Source organism: Wyeomyia smithii, chromosome 3 (assembly GCF_029784165.1).
Source record: "Wyeomyia smithii strain HCP4-BCI-WySm-NY-G18 chromosome 3, ASM2978416v1, whole genome shotgun sequence".
NCBI classification, from domain to species: Eukaryota; Metazoa; Arthropoda; class Insecta; order Diptera; family Culicidae; genus Wyeomyia; species Wyeomyia smithii.
Genome location: NC_073696.1, coordinates 46,847,917 through 46,867,490, shown reverse-complemented (window position 1 = coordinate 46,867,490; position 19,574 = coordinate 46,847,917). Strand labels below are relative to the sequence as shown.

Below are 19,574 nucleotides of genomic sequence, written 5' to 3'. Positions count from 1 at the left end.
GCGGATCATTGTTGAGGGTTGCAGGAAATTGTACACAGTCGAGACCGGAAGATTCTCGCACTCAAAAAAGCTTACCGTGAACTTTTTGTCAAAACTGTTGTGCAGTAGCAGTTCATAGCGAACTGTATAATGCGCTTGCGGAATGCTCCTTGTATGAACGCCTCTTTGAACAGAACTTAGCATGCATAAACAAAACAGAAAAGACTGGCATAAAGAGGAGGGAGAGAGAGCTTTCATATACATACTTTCATATTTCTCTGAGCGTGTTCGTTGTGAGGCAAGGGAGCCTAAAAAATCCAAATTTCTAGTTGTCACCTGTTTTTGGTAATTTAGGTCTTATGAGAATTGTATATCAAACAGTTTATTTTTACACTACGGGGGGCAGTAAATTTTAAGTAGATCAAGTTGAATCAAACATATGCTTATTCTTAGTTGAACAAGCATACTAGCTCGCTTAAGTTCATAAGAATTTTGTCGTATAATATTAGATGTTTAATCAAAAGACTCCAAATGTCGGCCAAAACCGATGCTATTACCTCGGTAAAATTCTTAGCAAAATAGACTGAAAGTTTAGTTTGGTTGGACTCGTTTTTTTTATTCAAAAGTCTGTTGGGTGTTTGTTCACGGTATTTTGCTCCAAATTTCTTGATACCAATCGAATTAGTACAGCCTATGTCACTTTTCATTACCTTATTTTTTGTATCTCTGAATATTCTTTCTATAAAGTTTATCTGCTTTCAACAAAAAAAGGTTTGTTTATGTGGAATGGTTTTGAAACTGATCAACACTGCGAAAATCTAGGTAAAATGTTTTTAACAAAACTAGACATCAATGAAAAGACTCAAAATTAAATTAGTTGTTTGGTGAAATGTTTCAGTATTCTGAAAGATTCACGTTGCGTCTTCTGGCTATAACCGTATAACAGTTATATCAGAAGCCATCTCGCAGCAAAGCAGCAAAACTGCACAAGCTTTTGAATCAAATTCAGTAGAGCTTTAAATAGCGATCTGCGTCCGATCTTGTCGTAACCATAATGAGCGATACTTTTCGATACGTTTTGTTTGTAAATTGAACGACAATCTTGAGGACGTAAATAACTCCAACAATGAATAATAATATCTATACAACTTCCTATTCATAAATGTACTTTATTGCTTGAATATCCCGAATGGCACGTAAATTATGCGTGAGAAATTAGACTCGTTTTTCTGTTACTCGTTCGTTGCACTTAGCAATTAGGAACACAGTTTGGTTGCAGGTGCTATACTTAACGTGAAATTACTGCTGTCTAATTTTTACCATTCAGCTTTCTCAACGTCTGCAGGATTTGTGGTGGAATCGGGTTTGGCTGCGGAAGATGATCACCCGCTGCATAGAATCCATTCTCATCGGCTAAGTAATCCACACGGTATCTGACGCCGTCATCGGCGACGAACTCGTAGTAACCATTCACCCGGAGTGGGGTCTCAGGTTTGTTGCTTTCAAAGACACCCGTCTGTTCTACGTCGATTTCGTTATCGGTTTTGAATTTGTAGTTGTATCCATTTTCGTTGAACTCTCGGCTGTCGAAAATGGTTCTACTTCCCGAACCGGCGCCTCCAGAGCCTCCAGAGCCTCCACTGCTGAATCCACTGTTGCCTCCAAAACGGCTTCCGCTTCCTGAAGTTTTATAGCAATAAATTTACATACATTCACATACTCGTAGTTTAAGATTATCGTTTATTGAAAATCGAGAACCTACCAGGTCCAAAGTTGCTACCACCGCTTCCGAAGGCATTGCTATTTCCAGAACTAGGTCCTACAAATAATAAATTAATTTAGCAAATATTTTTACAATCACCCGGCTTCATTAGGCGACGATTTGTTAATTGACTTTACGATATAAGACATTCTAACCAATGTAGAATAGATTATCGTTTATTGAAAATCGAGAACCTACCAGGTCCAAAGTTGCTACCACCGCTTCCGAAGGCATTGCTATTTCCAGAACTAGGTCCTACAAATAATAAAATAATTAAGCAAATATTTTTACAATCACCCGGCTTCATTAGGCGACGATTTGTTAATTGACTTTACGATATAAGACATTCTAACCAATAACTGCGCAAATTTGAGAAAAATAAAATCTTACCCGAGTCGCTAAACACATTGCTTGGGGGAGAGAATGCTAGAAAAGAATAAGAATAGTTTATTATCGTGTATTTCTAATAAGGATTTTGGATGATTTTTATACAAGAATTTAACACATATATTCAAGTAAGAGTAAGCTATCATACTTGGGGTGAAGCCGCTGGAACCTCCCAGGCCACCGAAATTGGATCCTATAAGGAGAATAATACTGAAGTTAGAACACTAACAAGGATGATTTCAACGAAAAGAAGCCTTAAATTGGGTTTTGTGATCATCAAACAGATATTTTGTAACTCGAGAATTGCATTGAAATAGCTTTTTTGCCAAAGCCTGAACTTTAATTGCAAGAGATAATGTTTATAAAACCAGTGTTTTATAACTAGTCACTGAAGGATGAAAAAGTTTAATCTAAGGTAGTACCTGATCCTCGTCCACCTGGTCCACCTGGTTGTCCTTCTTTCCAAGGTTGGTAAGCACCACTGTTATCAGCGCGATACTTTCCATCATCGAATTTGTTCGAATACAGTTCCGGATAATATCTTCCATCGTTGAAATTCTGCGCCAGAGCATAGCCCACGCAGAGCAGCGAAAACTGAAAAGATGATACGTCAATGTGGGAGTGTATCCTGTTAAAATTCCTCACAGCAATGCACACAGTCTATGGCACTATCGTTAGCAATCTTCGTATTGTTTGTCTGGTGCTATTTGTTTAGCACTGCACCGCACACACTGTTCTTGTTCTTGTAAGGTAGATTAATTGTTCTTCTTGAATTTTTGGGAAGAATTACTAACATCACACAGGTAACAAAAAATATTTCATAACTCGTTGGGTTGCATTAAAAAATCTTCTTACCACAATCAAGCACTTCATTTTGAACACACTTGAGCCGTAAATCTATTCTATCTACTATAACATCAACGCACTCCTCGAACTCTTGAAGATTCACCGTTCCGATGGAAGCTGAACAAACGATGTACACTATCTGAAGAATGCTCCACTTTATATAGCTGGAAAGATTTGGAAAAGCTAAGAAGTTTAAAATTCAGCATCCTACTTCTCTCTCCATGTTTAGATAGATTAATCTGAATGCTGTTTTGGGAAGAAAAGCGCTGCGTTCCGCGTTGAACGAGGTTTTCGAACCAATGGTTTAAATTTGCCATTTTAGAATAAGATGTTGTATCTTCAAATTTTTGGACAGTTGACAAGAATAAATATTAAATTTCAATTGTAATGTTCTAAATTATATTTAAAATTCTACAACGACGATCGCCCCAATGGACTGCACTGCTAGTTGAATAGAGGCGGAATTTTTGCAACTCTTCTAGCCAACGGTCGATCGTAACCGGGACATTTCACAGAAGAAGCACCACTATTGTAGCATGATATAATAAGGGGGCTGTTTATAGGGTCAGTCTCCAACAAGAAAAAAAATCGGTAGCTTAGATGCAGTATCAGAGAAGCGTACGAAAAAAAAATCTTCTCCCCACCCGCCTTGATAAATGCTCGTATTAGCGTCGCATACGTAGTGGGGCCTACGAGGCGTGCCTTGATCAAGGTCACCAGCGGCGCAGCATCTTCATACGATAAAACATATCAGAGCGGTGGTTGATGGCTCTGCCGGCGGACCTATTCAGAGGCATGTAACGTGACGTCGCTGCTTGCGACACTTGTTAATAAGTTGACATCTACAGCTAGCGGATTAGGAACTTTCGGAACTACGCGGTAAGTGATTAATTTGGCTAAAGCATTGGTTTAAGGTGAGATTATAGTTGATTTATGTATTTTACTTTTGCCGCCGGCAACATAAAATCTACATAGTAATGATACAATTAATCATATCTTAGGTAGCAAATGTCAAACGTAGTCATCAGGTGTGTTATTGTTTTTTGATGTTAATTAGTATGTGAATATGATCGTACTTAAAGCGTTATATTAGTAATCGTGTTGGTGACAAATTGAGTAGCTACTTAATGTTAATAATTTCAATATTTGAATTTGTCCCTTTAAGGATGATCTATATAAATTGCCAGAGCTATAATTAGAATCTCAAACAGCTGCAGTCTTTTCGTGTTTAATAGTGGCCAGATGTCCAGAGTTGATTTGCATTTGTTTTATTGCTTCCTCGCTAGTGTGCGGAGGATTTTATCGAAAAATTTTAAATTATAAAAAACCATTGATAATGATACAGGGTATTTTTGAAATTTTATTATAAATATATTGTTGTAAACCAAGATGTATGAGAAAGAAAGACCGTTAAAATTCATTCAAAATAACATAAAAATCAATAGCGGAAAATTCCAAATGTAAAAAAATTTCACATCACACATCTTGTTTCAAAATTTATTACTGAATACATATAAAATTTCCTTCAAATTTTAAGAAATCTGCGCTTAAGGACTTCTCACTTGAGTGACATTGGCAGGATGAGGGCGAGCGATGTCATGCAGTAGAATCATTTTTTCTCTGCTCGTAATGCGGCCGTTTTTCGTACAGTGCTAGGCTTATTCGCATCAATCAAAGTCGATACCTTTTCGGAGATTCGGCAACACTGCTTTTAAAAGTGCGGGGTCGATCCTGCACCAGCTTATAAAAAAACTAATTTTAGTGGTGTAATCAACGGAATCACGTGTGATAGTGGAAGTGAACACTAAAACGATGCTACTAAAGATAAGTATCAAGCACAAGCTTCTAAAATTGTATTTCATACATAGAAAGTGACAATCAAAAGGAGCGTTATTTGCTTCCCATATGTAGGCTTGCATGAAAGCTAGTGTGCATGTACGAGTGGACGGACTGTGCTGCTGTTTCCACCGTAAATGAAGCAAATGCATTGCAAATAAATGTCTTTTATTTTCTTTGTTGCCTATATATTTTAATTCATCATTAATATTTTAAGTTTAATTTTATTAGTGTTGCAATTGCGGAGGCGATTGATTGACACGTTATTTATTACAAGTTTAGCAATTTGTCATCAAATTATCGAAAATATATTTTGGTACATACATAGGTTATATTTTGGTACGTATAAAGGGTAAGATTTATTAATTTTACTATTTGACACTCCTCTAGTCAACAAATGCGGATCATTTTTTTTAATATAAATGTATCAAATGAATTGAAAGTCTGAAAATGGTAATAAAATCTCTAAGATTCTAATATTATTTTGAGGCGGGGCTTACCGAATGAAAAATTACTCCGGAATGTACTGCAAGTACTCAGTCATTCTGTAAGGGATCTTTGGCAGGTCGGTAGAGCTAACACCTTCTAGATCCCGAAACTAAGGTAGTTGCAGAAATCAAAGAAAATTACAACTGTCTTTTTTCATTATATCACTATCAGACAGTGGGATCACACACACAAAATATCGGGTTTTTGCGTTACGTAATTTATGGATAGTATCTCCCAGATGGTCTCGATGTACGATGCTGGCCTAACAAACCAGTCGTCGTAGGTTTGAGTCTCGGCTTGGGAGAGACTGCTAGTGTCAGTAGGATCGTAGCGCTAGCCCCGCAAGGGGCCGTTCCTAAACCACGTGGTCATATTTTGATCACTTTTTATACACCCCGTACCCCCCCCCTGGTCTTTCGTGGTCTTTTGGCCAACCCCCTCCCCCTTGCGACTTTAACCACGTGGTCTTTTTATTTGTAAAGTGCCAAAAATTCGCTTAAATTTTTTACATTTTTATTATTAAACTTTCCGTAGGGTTAAGCAATTCTGTTTATAGAAAATAAAGTTGCGGCTGCAATTTCATTTTTTCTTCGCTAAGAGATTCTGCTATTCAATACCCGCATTTAAAAAATAAGAGCTGAAATATTTTTGTTTATTCTCCAGCTTTTTTTTTAATTTTAAAAATTCATTGAAAATGTGCAGATTTTTTTCATGCAGGGTAAGCCCGCCCACCAGCGGGGTAAGATCGCCCACCATTTTTTGAGGATAAACAATATTTTTAGGGCCGAAACGGTTGATTCTATCGGTATAGTGTCTCTGACAAAGTTGTAGATGGTATTTTTTTTCTTTTTAAATAAAATATACACTGTGAAAAATCTGAAATTTTTTTTTTTTTCTAAGTTTTAACTTATTTTGTTTTCTGATTTTTCAAGTTCAAATCAATGTTTAGGTGACTTTTTTGGTTTTCAAAATAAATAGATTTTTCAGAATTGGGGGTTTTCAAGATATTCAATTCATAATATACCTATCTTTAAGCTAAAAATTAAAACTCATTAAACCTATCTGTATGATTCTTTTGAAGACTTATTATGTATAGAAAAATACTAATAATTATTATTTCTTTTTTTATATTTTCAATTTTATATGTTTTTTTTTGAAGAACAAAATTACCAACGACTCTATACACCAAATAAACCGTGAAAAAAAAATTCTTCACAAAAATTGAGCTATTAATATTTATATTACTCCATGATCCAACAACCATAGAATTTTAGCTTGCCTTTTGTGGATTTTACAGGCAAAAACATGTTTTTTTCAAAAAAATTTGAAAAAAAATATATTTTTAATTCTATTTCTATATTTTTTCTCTAAATTTTTTTAGAGTGTGTACTTTTTTCGAAAGTAAAAAACTACTATTTTCAATTCTCATACCTATCAAACACACCGTCCTGGCTCTAAAATTATTTTGGTTCATTAACACCATTTTCACACAGGTTTACTTTTTTCAAAAATAAGTCTTGTTAAAATATATTACTAGAAAAGCTTAAACCAAATCGAAAATGGTCGATTAACATCGATGTCTTATGTGGCTTGAAGTTGCTTTACTGATCCTGTAAATATTCCCTTTGTAGTGTCGAGGCATTTGGGTCTTGAAGAAAAACAACAAGCAGTTGGATTCGTGGCGGTTTTACCCCTTGTATAGTGGGCGACTTTACCCCCAGTGGAACATTTTCATATTTGACCGAAAAAGTAGTCAAAATTACAAGATTACTCACGGCCTTTGATATTTCCGAAAGAAGATAGATTCAGGCAAGCGATTAAACGTATACTCACGAACAAAACAATAGATTTTTAGACTGAAAAACCTTAAGTCCCGTTGCCGCAAAACAATAGCACATTGACTGGTTGCCAGCTGAAAGGTTGTTTTTGATTATTTCTGCGATCGTGCACTATCAAAACAGAAAAACGTGCAAAATGTTATGTAATTATACTGTAATAGACACGTTAAAGAAATTTTTCAATTATTTTATAACTTGGTAGTAAAACTACGGTGGGCGGTCTTACCCCGCAGGGCGGTCTTACCCTGTTTACCCCTACATTCTATATCTTTAAAATGCAAAAGCTTCATTCTTGACTCAATGGCAACAATAAATTATAAGTCAGGAAAAAAGACCACGTGGTCATTTCGTTAACCCCCCGCCCTCGTGCGTGGTCTTTCGTGGTCTTTTGACAAACCTCCCCGTCCCCCTCTTTATGACCACGTGGTTTAGGAACGGCCCCCAATTGTCCTGTACACTAAACAGTGGGCTGCGAAGTCTGTGTATTAAAAACAGAAGGAGTTTCGAATCGGAATGTAGGCTTTGCTTTGCTTTTAATTTATGGATGTCGCCCATACCGTACAATCCTGTGAAGCAGTTCGAAATAATCGGATAAACGGGGAGACCGTGGAAAATTTACCGTGCTTTTCGTAATTTTTGGGACCGGTTTGCACATCGTTGCTCTAAGGGCTAAATAATAATTAATCCAAAATCTTTGAAACATCAAAATATAGTAAACTTACTTTGATGTAAGATTTTTTATATTTGTTTGAAAGGCCTATTAGTTATCTTCAATTTGCTATCAAAAAAATTAAAATCGGTCTAACGGCTTGAAAATTACAAATTTTTGAAAAACGAATTATTGAATTTTGAATAACCCTGAAAAAATACGAAATACGAAAAAATAAAAAATACGGGTCTAAAATTTTTCGGTAAGGAACAAGTAGGTAAACCAATTTTGAGCATGATCGGAACGAAAAAATCTAGGCAGAAATTTTTACATACGTAAATATCGTGGAATTGTTGTTACATCTTGCATTCCCAAATTCTTTGAGGTAATTGTTAATGAAAAAATATTTGCTCAAATCTTGAATCGAATAACAGCCAAACAACACGGCTTTTTGAAAGACTGATTTGTATCCGCAAATTTACTTGAATTCGTAGATTACTCACTGAATGCAATGGATAATGGGAATCATGTCGAAGTTCTCTGTACGGACTTTAGCAAAGCATTTAAACGTGATTTTTAATGCAATGCTGATTTTTAAACTGCAAAAAAATTGGAATTTAATCTGGTCTCATGAGGTGGCTTGAATCATATTTAACAAAGAGGCAACAAATAATAATCAAAACCCAATCAAGTTTCTTCAGGTGTACTCCAAGGCTCCCACTTAGGACCACTTCTTTTTATTTTGTACGCAAATGATATTTCCTTCATCCTCAAAAGATATTAAAGTATTTGGAAATAAAAAACCAAGAAGACATCAATGTGCTTCATAATAAAATCCACACATTTTGCACCAAACCTATTAGAATTTATTGTAACAGAATTTAAAAAAATGCAATGTAATATCTTCTAGCAAAAAATTAACAACGCCCAATATTGTAATTGAATTAGAAAATCAGAATTTGGCAACGTGTGAAATAGTTACTGATTTGGAATTATTCATATATTCTAAACAAAATTCCATCGACCACTATAACACTATCATACACAAGGTAAATAATATGTTAGGGTTTATTAAACGCTTCTGCTACAATTTGTAAAACCCGTACCCTATCAGGATGTTGTATGTTTCCTATGTGAGGTCAATGTTGGAACATTGTAGCATTGTGTGCTATCCTCGCCCTGGCGTACATGAAGAAAGAATAAAATCAGTACAAAAGTAATTTCTACTATATGCTTCACGTAAGCTAGGCTGGACCTCACATCGTCTTCTGTTATATAAAGCTCAAACATTAAAAGAACGACGACGTTACTCTTTTTTATTAATTTCACGGTATATCGCGGGTACTAGCGGAATTCGCCCGGTTCCCGTTGACGTCCCGGTATAAATTGAAACAATGATTCAAGTCCCTGAGGCTAAGGATACACATTTTTTTTTATATTAACGTATAGTTAAAATTATTTCCCAGCTAGTCCCGAGGTACTATGCTGGACTAACGAGTCAATCGCCGTAGGTTCGAGTCTCGGCTCGGGAAAAGACTATTAGTGTCAGTAGGATCGTAGCGCTGTACACTGAACAGCTGGCTGCGAATTCTGTGTATAATCAACAGAAGGTCGAGTTCCGAATCGGAATGTAGCACCAAGGCTTTGCTTTGCTTATTAAAAAATAATAAAACCAGTTTACCTATGATTGACTAAAATAAATAAATCTAATGATAAGAAAGATCTACCGGTTCTTGAGGTGAATAAAATTTTCTAATGCCAGAAATAAGCACTCCATTATAAGTCATTCTCACTCATTTTAGAAGGACTTTTAGGTTTATTTTCGACTATTCTATGGCAAGTTGCAGTCTTGAAAAAAATTAAGTAAATAACACTTCCCGCAAATCACGATAATTTGGCACAGTATTTGACCTAATTTGCCCCACTGTGCGTTATTTGACAAAACTAAAACTAGTAAAAACTAGGTTTTATATATGACTATGAGGGCATTCCGAGGGAAAATTTCAATTATGGTTTTGTTGAAGCTTTATTTCCAGTTTTCTAAACATGTCAAAAACCCCTCAGAGCATTTTTTATCCTGTCTGGATCTTTTTGAATTCAAGAAACAACAAAAAATTGTTTATGTAGTGGTTTACTCGATTATAACATCGGAAGAAGCATGATTGAACAGTTGACAGAAGTTGCATTATTGCTAAGATACATACGTTATCCAGGTTTTAAATCTTATAAAAATGCGTAAATGCCATTCGTGCTGAAAAGTGTTTTTTCATGGAGGAATGCCACCTTTGCAGTTTGAAATAGAAAAAAATATTTTTTTTCGACGTAGCACTATGTCATATAACTGTCCAGCCTTCTGCATTATATTCTTTAAATTATATTTTTTTGATATTTCTAGATAAACATTTCAAAAGGTCCAATCTGCTTTCATCGTTTTTCCGTAGCGTCCTTTCATTTTGGTAATGGTTCAACTTCAGTAACACTCCCAAGCGTGGTTTTCATTCAGAAGGTTAGAGGGATTCCTCCGCTATCAACTGGTGCAAATAACGTGTCATAAAAGGTGTTCAATAAATTGTGGTGATTGAATGATAGTGATCGATCAAAAAATCGATCAAAGCAGATAGGACCTTTTGAAATGTTTTTCTAGATTTGGCAGAGCAACAGAACTATTAAATATCTTTACTGCCCAAAATCGATAACAATTAGTAGCAGCAGTAACCGAAAACGCAAACTGTGTATTCATATTTTTAAGTATATCAAAAAAATCTGTCTGGAGATGACGACGTATAACATTATTTCTTCAATACCATTCAATAAATTCATTCTCTGTAGCGATGCAAATGTATGTTATAAAAATAAAAAACAATAGAATAAATTCAGTTAAATCGGCAACGAAACCTGTTACAAAAGATTAAAAGATACGAAGTCAACTTTTATATTACTATTATCAAAGAAAACAACTTATCATAAATTTGCTAGAATAAGTTTTACTGAGGACGCAAAGCGAAGTGCTCGGTTATAGATGTGATATTTTAACCATTCATCTGCATTTACATTAAAAATCATTTGACATTTGCAGTAATTTGGTTCTCACTTCAGCATACAATTTGAATAACAAACGTCGTGTGATAGTTTTATTGTTATGTGCTCGGATTGAACCCTGATAAATATTTCTTGGCGACATTGCTCACCAATGGGCCCGCCATGCTAAATTGATATAGTTTAAAAGTCAGTTCTTTGAGTCTGCGAAACCAAACTTTTTGAACCAATCTAGCAAAACTTGAAAGCCTTATAGAGTAGGAGAACAACTTCTACCGGATGAAAAAATTTGCATAAACTGTTTAACAATGCAAATAAGGGCTGGTGCGGACATGTATCGTAGACTACAATGCTAAACGTTAAATTTTTGGAAACTATCGTTAAATTGCTTTAAAATTATGAATATACTATTAGGTCAACCAGACAATGCCATAATCCGACATATGAATCGTCTTGTAACAATCACGTACAACACTGAACTAAGTGGACAGCAGAAAGAAATATAAGAACATTTTGAGGTGTTAAGTGTTGGAGCTTAGTCTGTAGCCTGTTCAGCAGTTCCGCGTCTGCATACATGTCTGAGTTACTTCCAAACGAAATCCGTTTTCATCTGTCAGCTCCAGTAGTCGACACCACACAGTTTCGGTTTTCCTTCCAACACAAACACTGAAAACCGTATCAGAAAAGCGGTCGACCTTGGCATTTAGAATCGAACGAATTTCTCATACATATTTAAAATAAACTAATTCAGTTTAGTTTAGTTATTTTTCTATTATGACCGATAAACCAAAAGTCACTCGTTTGTTCAGATTAGTGTGGTCTATTGGCAGGCAAAATGACCGAAAGAGAAAACTCCTACAAAAAATAAAAATGAACGGAATTAATATTTGCACTGTTGGCAGAAGAAAGACTATTAAAATAAAAAACAAAAACCTGTGACCGTCATTCGCGGCACAGATCGACGTTCGGCGTGAATTTACGATGGTACGATCGTGTGCCCAATATTGCTCCCCGTTAGGATTTTAAGGTTGGATCGATACGTTGGTTCAACGGCGCTGCGACAGTCAGCAGTCATTTCTCACGCTCGTTGACCTTTCGCTGAATTCGTGAGTATTTCCGTAATACCGCTACGAAAATGAATACTAAGAGCATTCGAAATGCGCCAATCTGAATGCTAAGAGATTAAAATATTGGCCGGTTTTATTGAGATTCCTTCCGCTGCCATTAATTACAGAATAAGACTTGCTAGGAATAGCATATGCGGCGATTGATGCCACCGAAATGATTTTGAGTGCTTCTCGGCAGGTTTTGAAACCGCGAGAGAATGAGGAATGAGTGCATATGTTTTGCATTTTGTAGAACAAATAAGAACTGTCGCGTTGTTCTGAGTGAACCACATTCCATGTGAATTGAATCCTGGAATCCGACACATCGTCTAGTCGAAAAACAAAAACAGTTGATTGAAACTGAAATTTAGTTCTTTGATTTCTGTCTTTTGGCACGGATTTAGAAAAAAAAAATACAGTTAAACGCACATAAACGATGAATACAAATGTATTAAACATTACCAAGCATACTTGAGTGGTTAAAATCAGTCTTTGATTTCGATTTAAAGCGATGGTGACCACAGATCACCCTTAACCAGGGCAGAAGAGGTAAATTTCGCAAATTATTCCATCCTCTTAAAAACCTGTGGCCGCAGACGACTTAGATATTAGCATTTTTTTGCTATTTATTAGCCACTTTTTTGTTCGACTAGCGCTCTCGGCGGTCATTCGTATACTACACCTTTGATACATACAGATCAGGGTGAAATATGTGTTCAACACTCCAACTCACGGACACCATCTACACGTTTTAAAACAGGGGCGGCAAAATATCATAATGAGTCGAGTGATAAGAGTCCGAGATCGTGCTAGATTAGCAAACGTAAAAGATTACAATCATTTTTTATTACTAGTTCTAAAGTGTTTCTGTAACTTCCTGTCTATCAAGTAATACTAGAGTGGGGCGTCGTTATATGAAAAAATGAAAAATAATAAAACTTGATAGCACACAGTCAGAAGTTATTTTGTTGTTATATTTGGAGCTCCAAACAATTCTAAATTTATCGGAAGTTGATTGATTTTGTCTTCGCTTGGCGCATTGCATTCTAAATTTTTATGGAAAAACCTGTGTTGCGATTAACGTCCAGATCGCAGCTCAAAAATACCTGCCAAACTATCCAATGAATGTGCGGTTGATCGAGACTCCGTCGATCGGTGCACCAAAAAGCAGGGCCAGCAGCAGACAGCAGAACAGCAACTAACAGCAATCAGCAACCCGCAGCAGATGATCCAGAGAGGCACTTTCTTCGGGTAAGTGATTACACCGTTAAGTAGTTTTAGACTCACTAAACTTTCACTTCAAATTTATTAACTTTGACCTTTATTTCAGGCGATCTACTAAATCCGACAATTTTATTGCAACTAAACTACTGCCAGCGAAACCACTCTATAAATATTGCCCAATTCCTACCAGTGGGTGTGCAAAAAAATGGGCCTCAACGCAGAGTGCGTTCACTGCTGAATTCTAAGCAATTGTTTAGAATTTTATGCCTAACCTGAACATCGCCACCACCTTGACAAATGACATTTTCAATCAAAACAAGTTCCACGTTTCGCTGTTCTTGTGGCACAAATCAAATTTTACAATTTTTCTAACTATATTCTTCTCTTCTCGTTTCAGCATACTTTTTTTTTTTATTCTCGCTTATTTTCCGTCGGTCTAGTTCCGCCACTGTTGTTGTGCCAATCACCGACGGGGAGGCGACTCCACCCAGGACCCTAACTCACGACCCGTTTATTAACGGACCGGCGCCAACGGCTTTACTTCCTCATGCGATGGAAGGCGTGATCCCAGAGATTTTCGCCTCAGAAAATCTCCCGGTGTCGGCTAGGATTGAATCTAGACCAGTTGGGTTGGTTGTGAGCGGATCACGCCACCTCACAACCATCGACACCGGCGGTGGGATTCGAACCCAAGCGTCGAGCGTGGTTGGCAGAGACGTTACCAACCACGCTAGGCCCCCGCTCATGTTTCAGCATACTTAAAAACTACAAAATTTACTGATTTTTCTCCAAGGTGTCGTTTTGCTGGATGTCCATCTCAGCGGCAGGCTCTGGAACAGGAGTTTCAGCAGCATCAATAGGCAACAAGCAGACTTTGACGATCGGCCTCTTAATGATACCTTTGCTCATTCTTAGGATGACAACTCGAGCAAGTTTATCCGCACCAGGTTGAACACCGACGATCCTAGCCAGTGGCCATTTCAGCGGTACTTGAAGCTCATCTACGACAAGTGCCAAGCGACCGGGGACGATATCTTCATTTGCCTGGCAAATCTTGTGATCCTTCTGGAGCTCGTGCAAATATTCGGTTCTCCACCTGTGCCAAAACTGCTGATGTATTTGCTGTAGCTGTTGATAGTGATCCAGGCGGTTGATCGGAAGGCATCGCAGGTCTGGTTCTGGCAGCGCATGCAGTGTGGTTCCCACTAAGAAGTGCGCCGGTGTCAACGCAGAAAAATCGTTAGGGTCCTCGGTAAGTGGTGTTAGCGGTCGCGAGTTCATGCTAGCTTCGATTTGTGTCAAAACCGTAGCCATGTCTTCTAAAGACAGACGAGTGTTAGCTAATTACCGATGTAGATGTTTTTTTGCACTTTTTACCGCTGCCTCCCAAAGGCCACCAAAGTGGGGTGTCTTGGGGGGTGTCATATGCCACGTTACGCCATTGTTGGCTAGGTTTGTTTCGACCCCTTCTCTGTTTCGTTTGCTGTTCAACCACAGGTACAGCTCGGTTATTTCGTTTCGCGCCTCTTCGAAATTTTTACCGTTGTCGAAGTGTACGTGCGCCGGCAATCCTCTGCGAGAGAAAAAACGTCGAAATGCTGCTAAAAAGGCCGAAGTAGTGAGATCCGAAACCAACTCAATGTGGACGGCTTTAGTTGAGAAACAAACGAAGATGCAGATGTAGGCTTTCGTTGGGGATGCGCGCTTATGTGGAGGGCGCAAGTATACGGGACCGGCATAATCAACACCGGTAACGGTGAACGGTCGGCTCGGTGTAACACGGGGTATCGGAAGTTGACCTGTGCTTTGTTGGGCCGGAACGGGATTGGCTCGTAAACATGGGAGGCAATTTCTAATCACACTTCTCACAAGTCGTTTGCCTCGAACTGGCCAATATGTTTCGCGCATGGCGGCAAGTGTTAGTTGGCCACCACCGTGTAGCAGTTTCAGATGGTAGAATTTGTGGCCGTGATAGTTCCTTGTTCCTTATTTGTGTGATAGTTCCTTGCTGGTCTATGAAAGGATTAAGTGCACGAATCTGCGATTGTTTATGTAGCGGTTTTTGCGCTTGAAGTTCTTTAATCTCCTGGCTGAATTCATCTGCTTGGGCAATCTGGATTAATCGCACTTTTGCTTCTTCTAATTGCGTTACAGACAAAAGCTGGCTGGTACCTGGTCTGGATTGTGGTTCGAGCTTTTAGCCGTGTCAGACGAATAAATTGCAGACAATGAGCAGTGACTCGTACAAGCAGCGTGAATGACGAGTACCGAAGAAATATGGAATTAACAGCCGGTTTAGCGCGAACCATTGTAGCAACTACCTTCCGGGCTTCGATGTTGTCGACTGGTGCATGCAGCGGGAGAGGTGCAGGCCATTTTCTTCAGGTAACCGAAGCCAAGTTGGTCCATACTTCCACAACTCACTCGATACAAATTCGCCAACTGCCATTCCTCGGGAAACCAAGTCAGCGGGATTGTCCTTCCCTGGTATATGAGTCCATCGATAGCCGTGTGTCAGGGTTTGTATCTTAGATACCCGGTTGGCAACAAACGTCTTCCATGTACGAGGTGGCGCTTGCAACCACTGAAGCGTGACGGTAGAATCCGACCAAAAGCGGGCATCCGAAATTTCCAGTTGCAGAGCGGTTTTAACGTGTGCATACAGCTGCGATGCAATTTCTGCTGCACACAACTCGAGCCTGGGGAGTGTGATTCTATCTAATGGTGCGACTCGTGATTTAGACGCTAATAATTTGACCCTTACGTTGTCATGCGTGTCTGTAGATCGCGCGTAAACACAAGCTCCGTAGGCACTTTCAGATGCATTCGAAAAGGTGTGTAGCTGAACTTTCGCATTGGGTAGAAATGCATAACGGTCGATGCGGTATTCTGCTATGCCGGCTAGGTCACGATGATAGGTTTTCCATTTTTCTTGTATAGCGTTCGGCACAGGTTGATCCCAATCGCAGTGGGCCAACCACAACTCCTGCATAAACATTTTACTCCGAATGACCACAGGGGCAATTAGTCCTAGCGGATCGAAAAGCTGCGAAATGGAAGATAAAATTGATCTTTTAGTTTCTGGCGCCTTCCTGCCAGAAATTTTCGATTCGAATCGAAGCTCATCTGTCTCAGGCTCCCAGCCGATCCCCAGAGCCTTTACAGATTCCTGCGGTGCAAATACAAATGATGATTGCGTTCCAATTTGTTCTGATGACAGCCCCTGCAGTACCTCTATTTTGTTCGATGTCCACTTTCGTAAGGTAAGTCCGCCTTTGCTCAACAGTTCGGTCAATTCGTGTCGCAGCTGCAAGGCTTCATCAACTGATTGCGCGCCTCCGAGGCAATCATCTACATAAAAATTCTTGCGTAATATAGGATCAGCCAGCGGGTACGCAGTCCCTTCGTCGTCGGCCAGCTGCTGGAGTGTTCTCGTAGCCAGGAAAGAAGATGGCGCTAAACCGTAAGTGACGGTTAGTAACGCGTAGGTTTGTATTGGGTCAGACTCGTTAAATCGACACAGGATGCGTTGGTAAGGTGTATCTTCAGGGTGAATTAGAACTTGCCGGTACATTTTCTCGATGTCAGCCACTAGTGCCACAGGAAATTTCCGAAATCTGAGGACAATCGACAGTAAGTCGTCCTGGACAACCGGTCCAGTGAGAAGTGCCTCGTTCAACGATACTCCAGTAGATGATTTTGCAGAACCATCGAAGACTACACGCACCTTTGTCGTGGTGCTGGATTCCTTTACGACGGGGTGGTGAGGAAGATAAAAATTACCGGAGGAGTGCTGGTTCATACCGAGCAATCGCATATGACCAAGTGAAATGTACTCACGCATGAATCGATGGTACTCCTCCTTCATTTCCGCTTCTCGTTCTAATCTCTGCTCCAACAGCCTAAATCTTCGCAGTGCAGCAGCCTTGGATTCGCCCAACATGCTATGGAAATCAGGATGCCGTGGTAGACGAACTATGTAGCGCCCACTGCGATCTCTTGCCACGGTCGACGTGTATAAATTTTCACATTCGCGTTCCTCCGCCGAGTAATCATCGCGCGAAGGCAATTCCTCCACTTTCCAGAACCGTTCCAAACCTTTTTTCGAGTGTGGTAAGACAAATAGCAGTCACGTTGCACTGCACGGTTTCCGGGGAAGCAGGAATCAAATCACCAGATCCAGCCACAATCCATCCAAAGACACTGTCCACCATCTCGGGAAGGTCCCTTGCAATGCGAATTCGTGCTGGTGATCTAAAACAGTCAAAGAAGTGTGGTAAGCCAATAATCATGTCGATTGGACCTCGTTCGTTAAAGGTAGGATCAGCCAAGAAAAGATCCTTGGGAATATTCCAGTCAGCAATGGATATATTCCTCTCAGGTAAGTCAGCAGTAAGCTGAGGTAGAATGAGAAACTCAACATCAAGAGCAAAAGATTCCTTGCGTGAACGAATTTGTGTTGTGACCGTGTCCTTGGCGCGAATGCCTATTCCGCCAGGACCTTGAAGTTGCACCTTCACCCTTTTACGTTTAAGCTTGAGAAGTTGCGCCATGCGCTCAGTGAGCAGATTGGGCTGGGATGCAGAATCCAACAGTGCCCTAGCAAAGTGATGTTGCCCGTATGCATCGACGATGACAAGAATAACGGTAAGCTTAAACACATTACCAGACCGATGAGATTGCGTTGAAGCTGCAGCCAGGTAGGTTTCGACAGTTGCCGTATTCAACTCCGGTTGCTTCTGCGTAGTGGTCACATTTGTTTGAGCAGTGGGTAGAGGCCTTGTACCTCCTGATACCGCAGTATCTTTCCGGATGCCTTCCAAGTAACCCGGGTGTAGTACGGTGTTATGTCGCTTTTGACAAATCCGACAGCTATTTTGGATGGGACAATTGCTCACGTAGTGGTCACTACGCAAGCAGTTAAAGCATAAAAGCTTTTGATTAACGTGATTCAATCTTTCCTGAAGAGGCAACTTCTTCAGTTCTCGCCACTGAATGCCTGTCCGACCTCCCACATTTGATTTCTTCGGGGAAGGTTCCGTAACGGCATGTGCGACCATTTTCAGATGCGATGATTTTCCATTTTTATCGGAAGGCCCATGCTTAACCATTGGAGCAGTATGTGAACCTGAAATGGATTGAACAGCATCACAGTTCACCGAAATGGATTCCAGCACTCTAATTCGACGTTGCAAAAATTCGATGAGGTTCGTGTACGTAGGGTCTGGTAGCGTAGACGCATGGTCCTCCCATAATCTGAGCGTTTCATTGTGAAGTCTGGTGCATAGCAGATGCTCCAGCATTGTGCTCCATGCATCGGTTGGTTCTCCCAGTTGTCTCAGTACCTTAGTGTGCCTCTCAAATTCATCCACCAGTCCATGTAGCGCCGTAGCGGACTCCTCCGCCATTCTTGGTGTTTCTAATGAAGCCTGCAGATGACGTTTCTTCAACAAATACTCATTTGAATAGCGAGAAACAAGGGCCTCCCAGGCTAGCCGATAGTTAGCAGAGCTAATGGAAATCGATTCAATTACCTGTGCAGCGTCACCCTTCACAGCAGCACGCAAGTAGTGAAATTTTTGAATATCAGCCACTTCTTGATTAGAGTGGATTAGCGCTAAAAAAGTATCGTGAAATGCGAGCCAATCTTGGTAATCACCAGCGAATTCGGGAAGAGAAATAGTCGGAAGCTTGAGACCAGCCAAACCAGAGTGCGAAAGAGTGGGAGGATTTTGAGGGAGATGCGCCGCAGAAGGAGAAGCAGGTATTTTGGAAATTAGGCCAGCTTTTATTCTGAAAAGTTTGGGTTCGAAGTCGGATCGAAACTGTAGGTTTCTTACCATCGCGCCATTCGTTATCTCCAGTATTTCCAGCTCACTTTGGACCTCCTCTAGTCCTTGCCACAGCACTTCCAAATTTTCCAGCCGCAGAGCAACCTCGAAGGAATCCCGTTCCGGCACGTATTCTTGCAGGAACGAATTGGTGCGATGAATCGAAGCGAGCAGTGTTGTCCGCCTAGCGTTTAGTTGTTGAGTTCTCCGATCGTCGTCCATCGTAAGCAGGAAAACCACGAAAGAAGATGAGCGTCACCGAACGCCAATAAGCGGCAACTCGTCGTACCGCAGCGGATTAACACAGCCGGATTCGCGTCGCCAGGTGAAGCAGCAACAATAAAATGCAGACCAGTTTCTGCGAAAAGTCGACCAGGTAGCACTGGCGATAGAAATGTTAAGTTCTTGGAAAGGTACTAACCTTTGCCAAGGCTGAAATATGCCTTGTATTTTATTATAAACTCCGCAAACGAATCGCCGTTCCAAACGGTAGCTGAAGATTCCTTGTAGAAACGATACAATTTGTAGTAAAGCTCCAAACGGCCAGAAGCAGCAGGCGTCGGATGAATCCACAATGGTAACAATAAGTTC

General features: G+C 39.7%; 2 protein-coding genes across 2 annotated transcripts; both read right to left on the bottom strand.

Annotated features, from left to right (window-relative positions):
* Window positions 1-1,128: 1,128 nt before the first annotated feature.
* On the bottom strand, window positions 1,129-3,186 carry LOC129731934 (pupal cuticle protein 20-like). The gene is made up of 7 exons (XM_055692327.1): window positions 2,984-3,186; window positions 2,551-2,722; window positions 2,277-2,321; window positions 2,132-2,167; window positions 1,940-1,996; window positions 1,742-1,798; window positions 1,129-1,659 (listed from the first exon to the last, which is right to left on the bottom strand). Exons 1-7 carry the CDS (start codon window positions 2,999-3,001, stop codon window positions 1,289-1,291), a joined length of 756 nt encoding a protein of 251 aa, XP_055548302.1. The 5' UTR covers window positions 3,002-3,186; the 3' UTR covers window positions 1,129-1,288.
* An 11,818-nt stretch (window positions 3,187-15,004) lies between these two features.
* LOC129728269 (uncharacterized) lies at window positions 15,005-19,205 on the bottom strand. Its single transcript, XM_055686697.1, has 3 exons — window positions 17,327-19,205; window positions 15,474-17,250; window positions 15,005-15,329 (listed from the first exon to the last, which is right to left on the bottom strand). Exons 1-3 carry the CDS (start codon window positions 19,203-19,205, stop codon window positions 15,005-15,007), a joined length of 3,981 nt encoding a protein of 1,326 aa, XP_055542672.1.
* Between the last annotated feature and the right edge of the window lie 369 nt (window positions 19,206-19,574).

Bases quoted from the DNA above. Each gene is read 5' to 3' on its own strand.
- LOC129731934 (XM_055692327.1), bottom strand. The intron at 2,168-2,276 runs GTATGATAGCTT...ATTCTTTTCTAG, and splicing joins TTCCAGCGGCTTCACCCCAA to CATTCTCTCCCCCAAGCAAT. The intron at 1,799-1,939 runs GTAGGTTCTCGA...TATTATTTGTAG, and splicing joins TGGTAGCAACTTTGGACCTG to GACCTAGTTCTGGAAATAGC.
- LOC129728269 (XM_055686697.1), bottom strand. From the start codon at position 19,205: ATGGACGACGATCGGAGAACTCAACAACTAAACGCTAGGCGGACAACA. The intron at 17,251-17,326 runs GTGATTTGATTC...ACTCGAAAAAAG, and splicing joins ATGGATTGTGGCTGGATCTG to GTTTGGAACGGTTCTGGAAA. The intron at 15,330-15,473 runs GTAGTTGCTACA...ACCACAATCCAG, and splicing joins ACAACATCGAAGCCCGGAAG to ACCAGGTACCAGCCAGCTTT.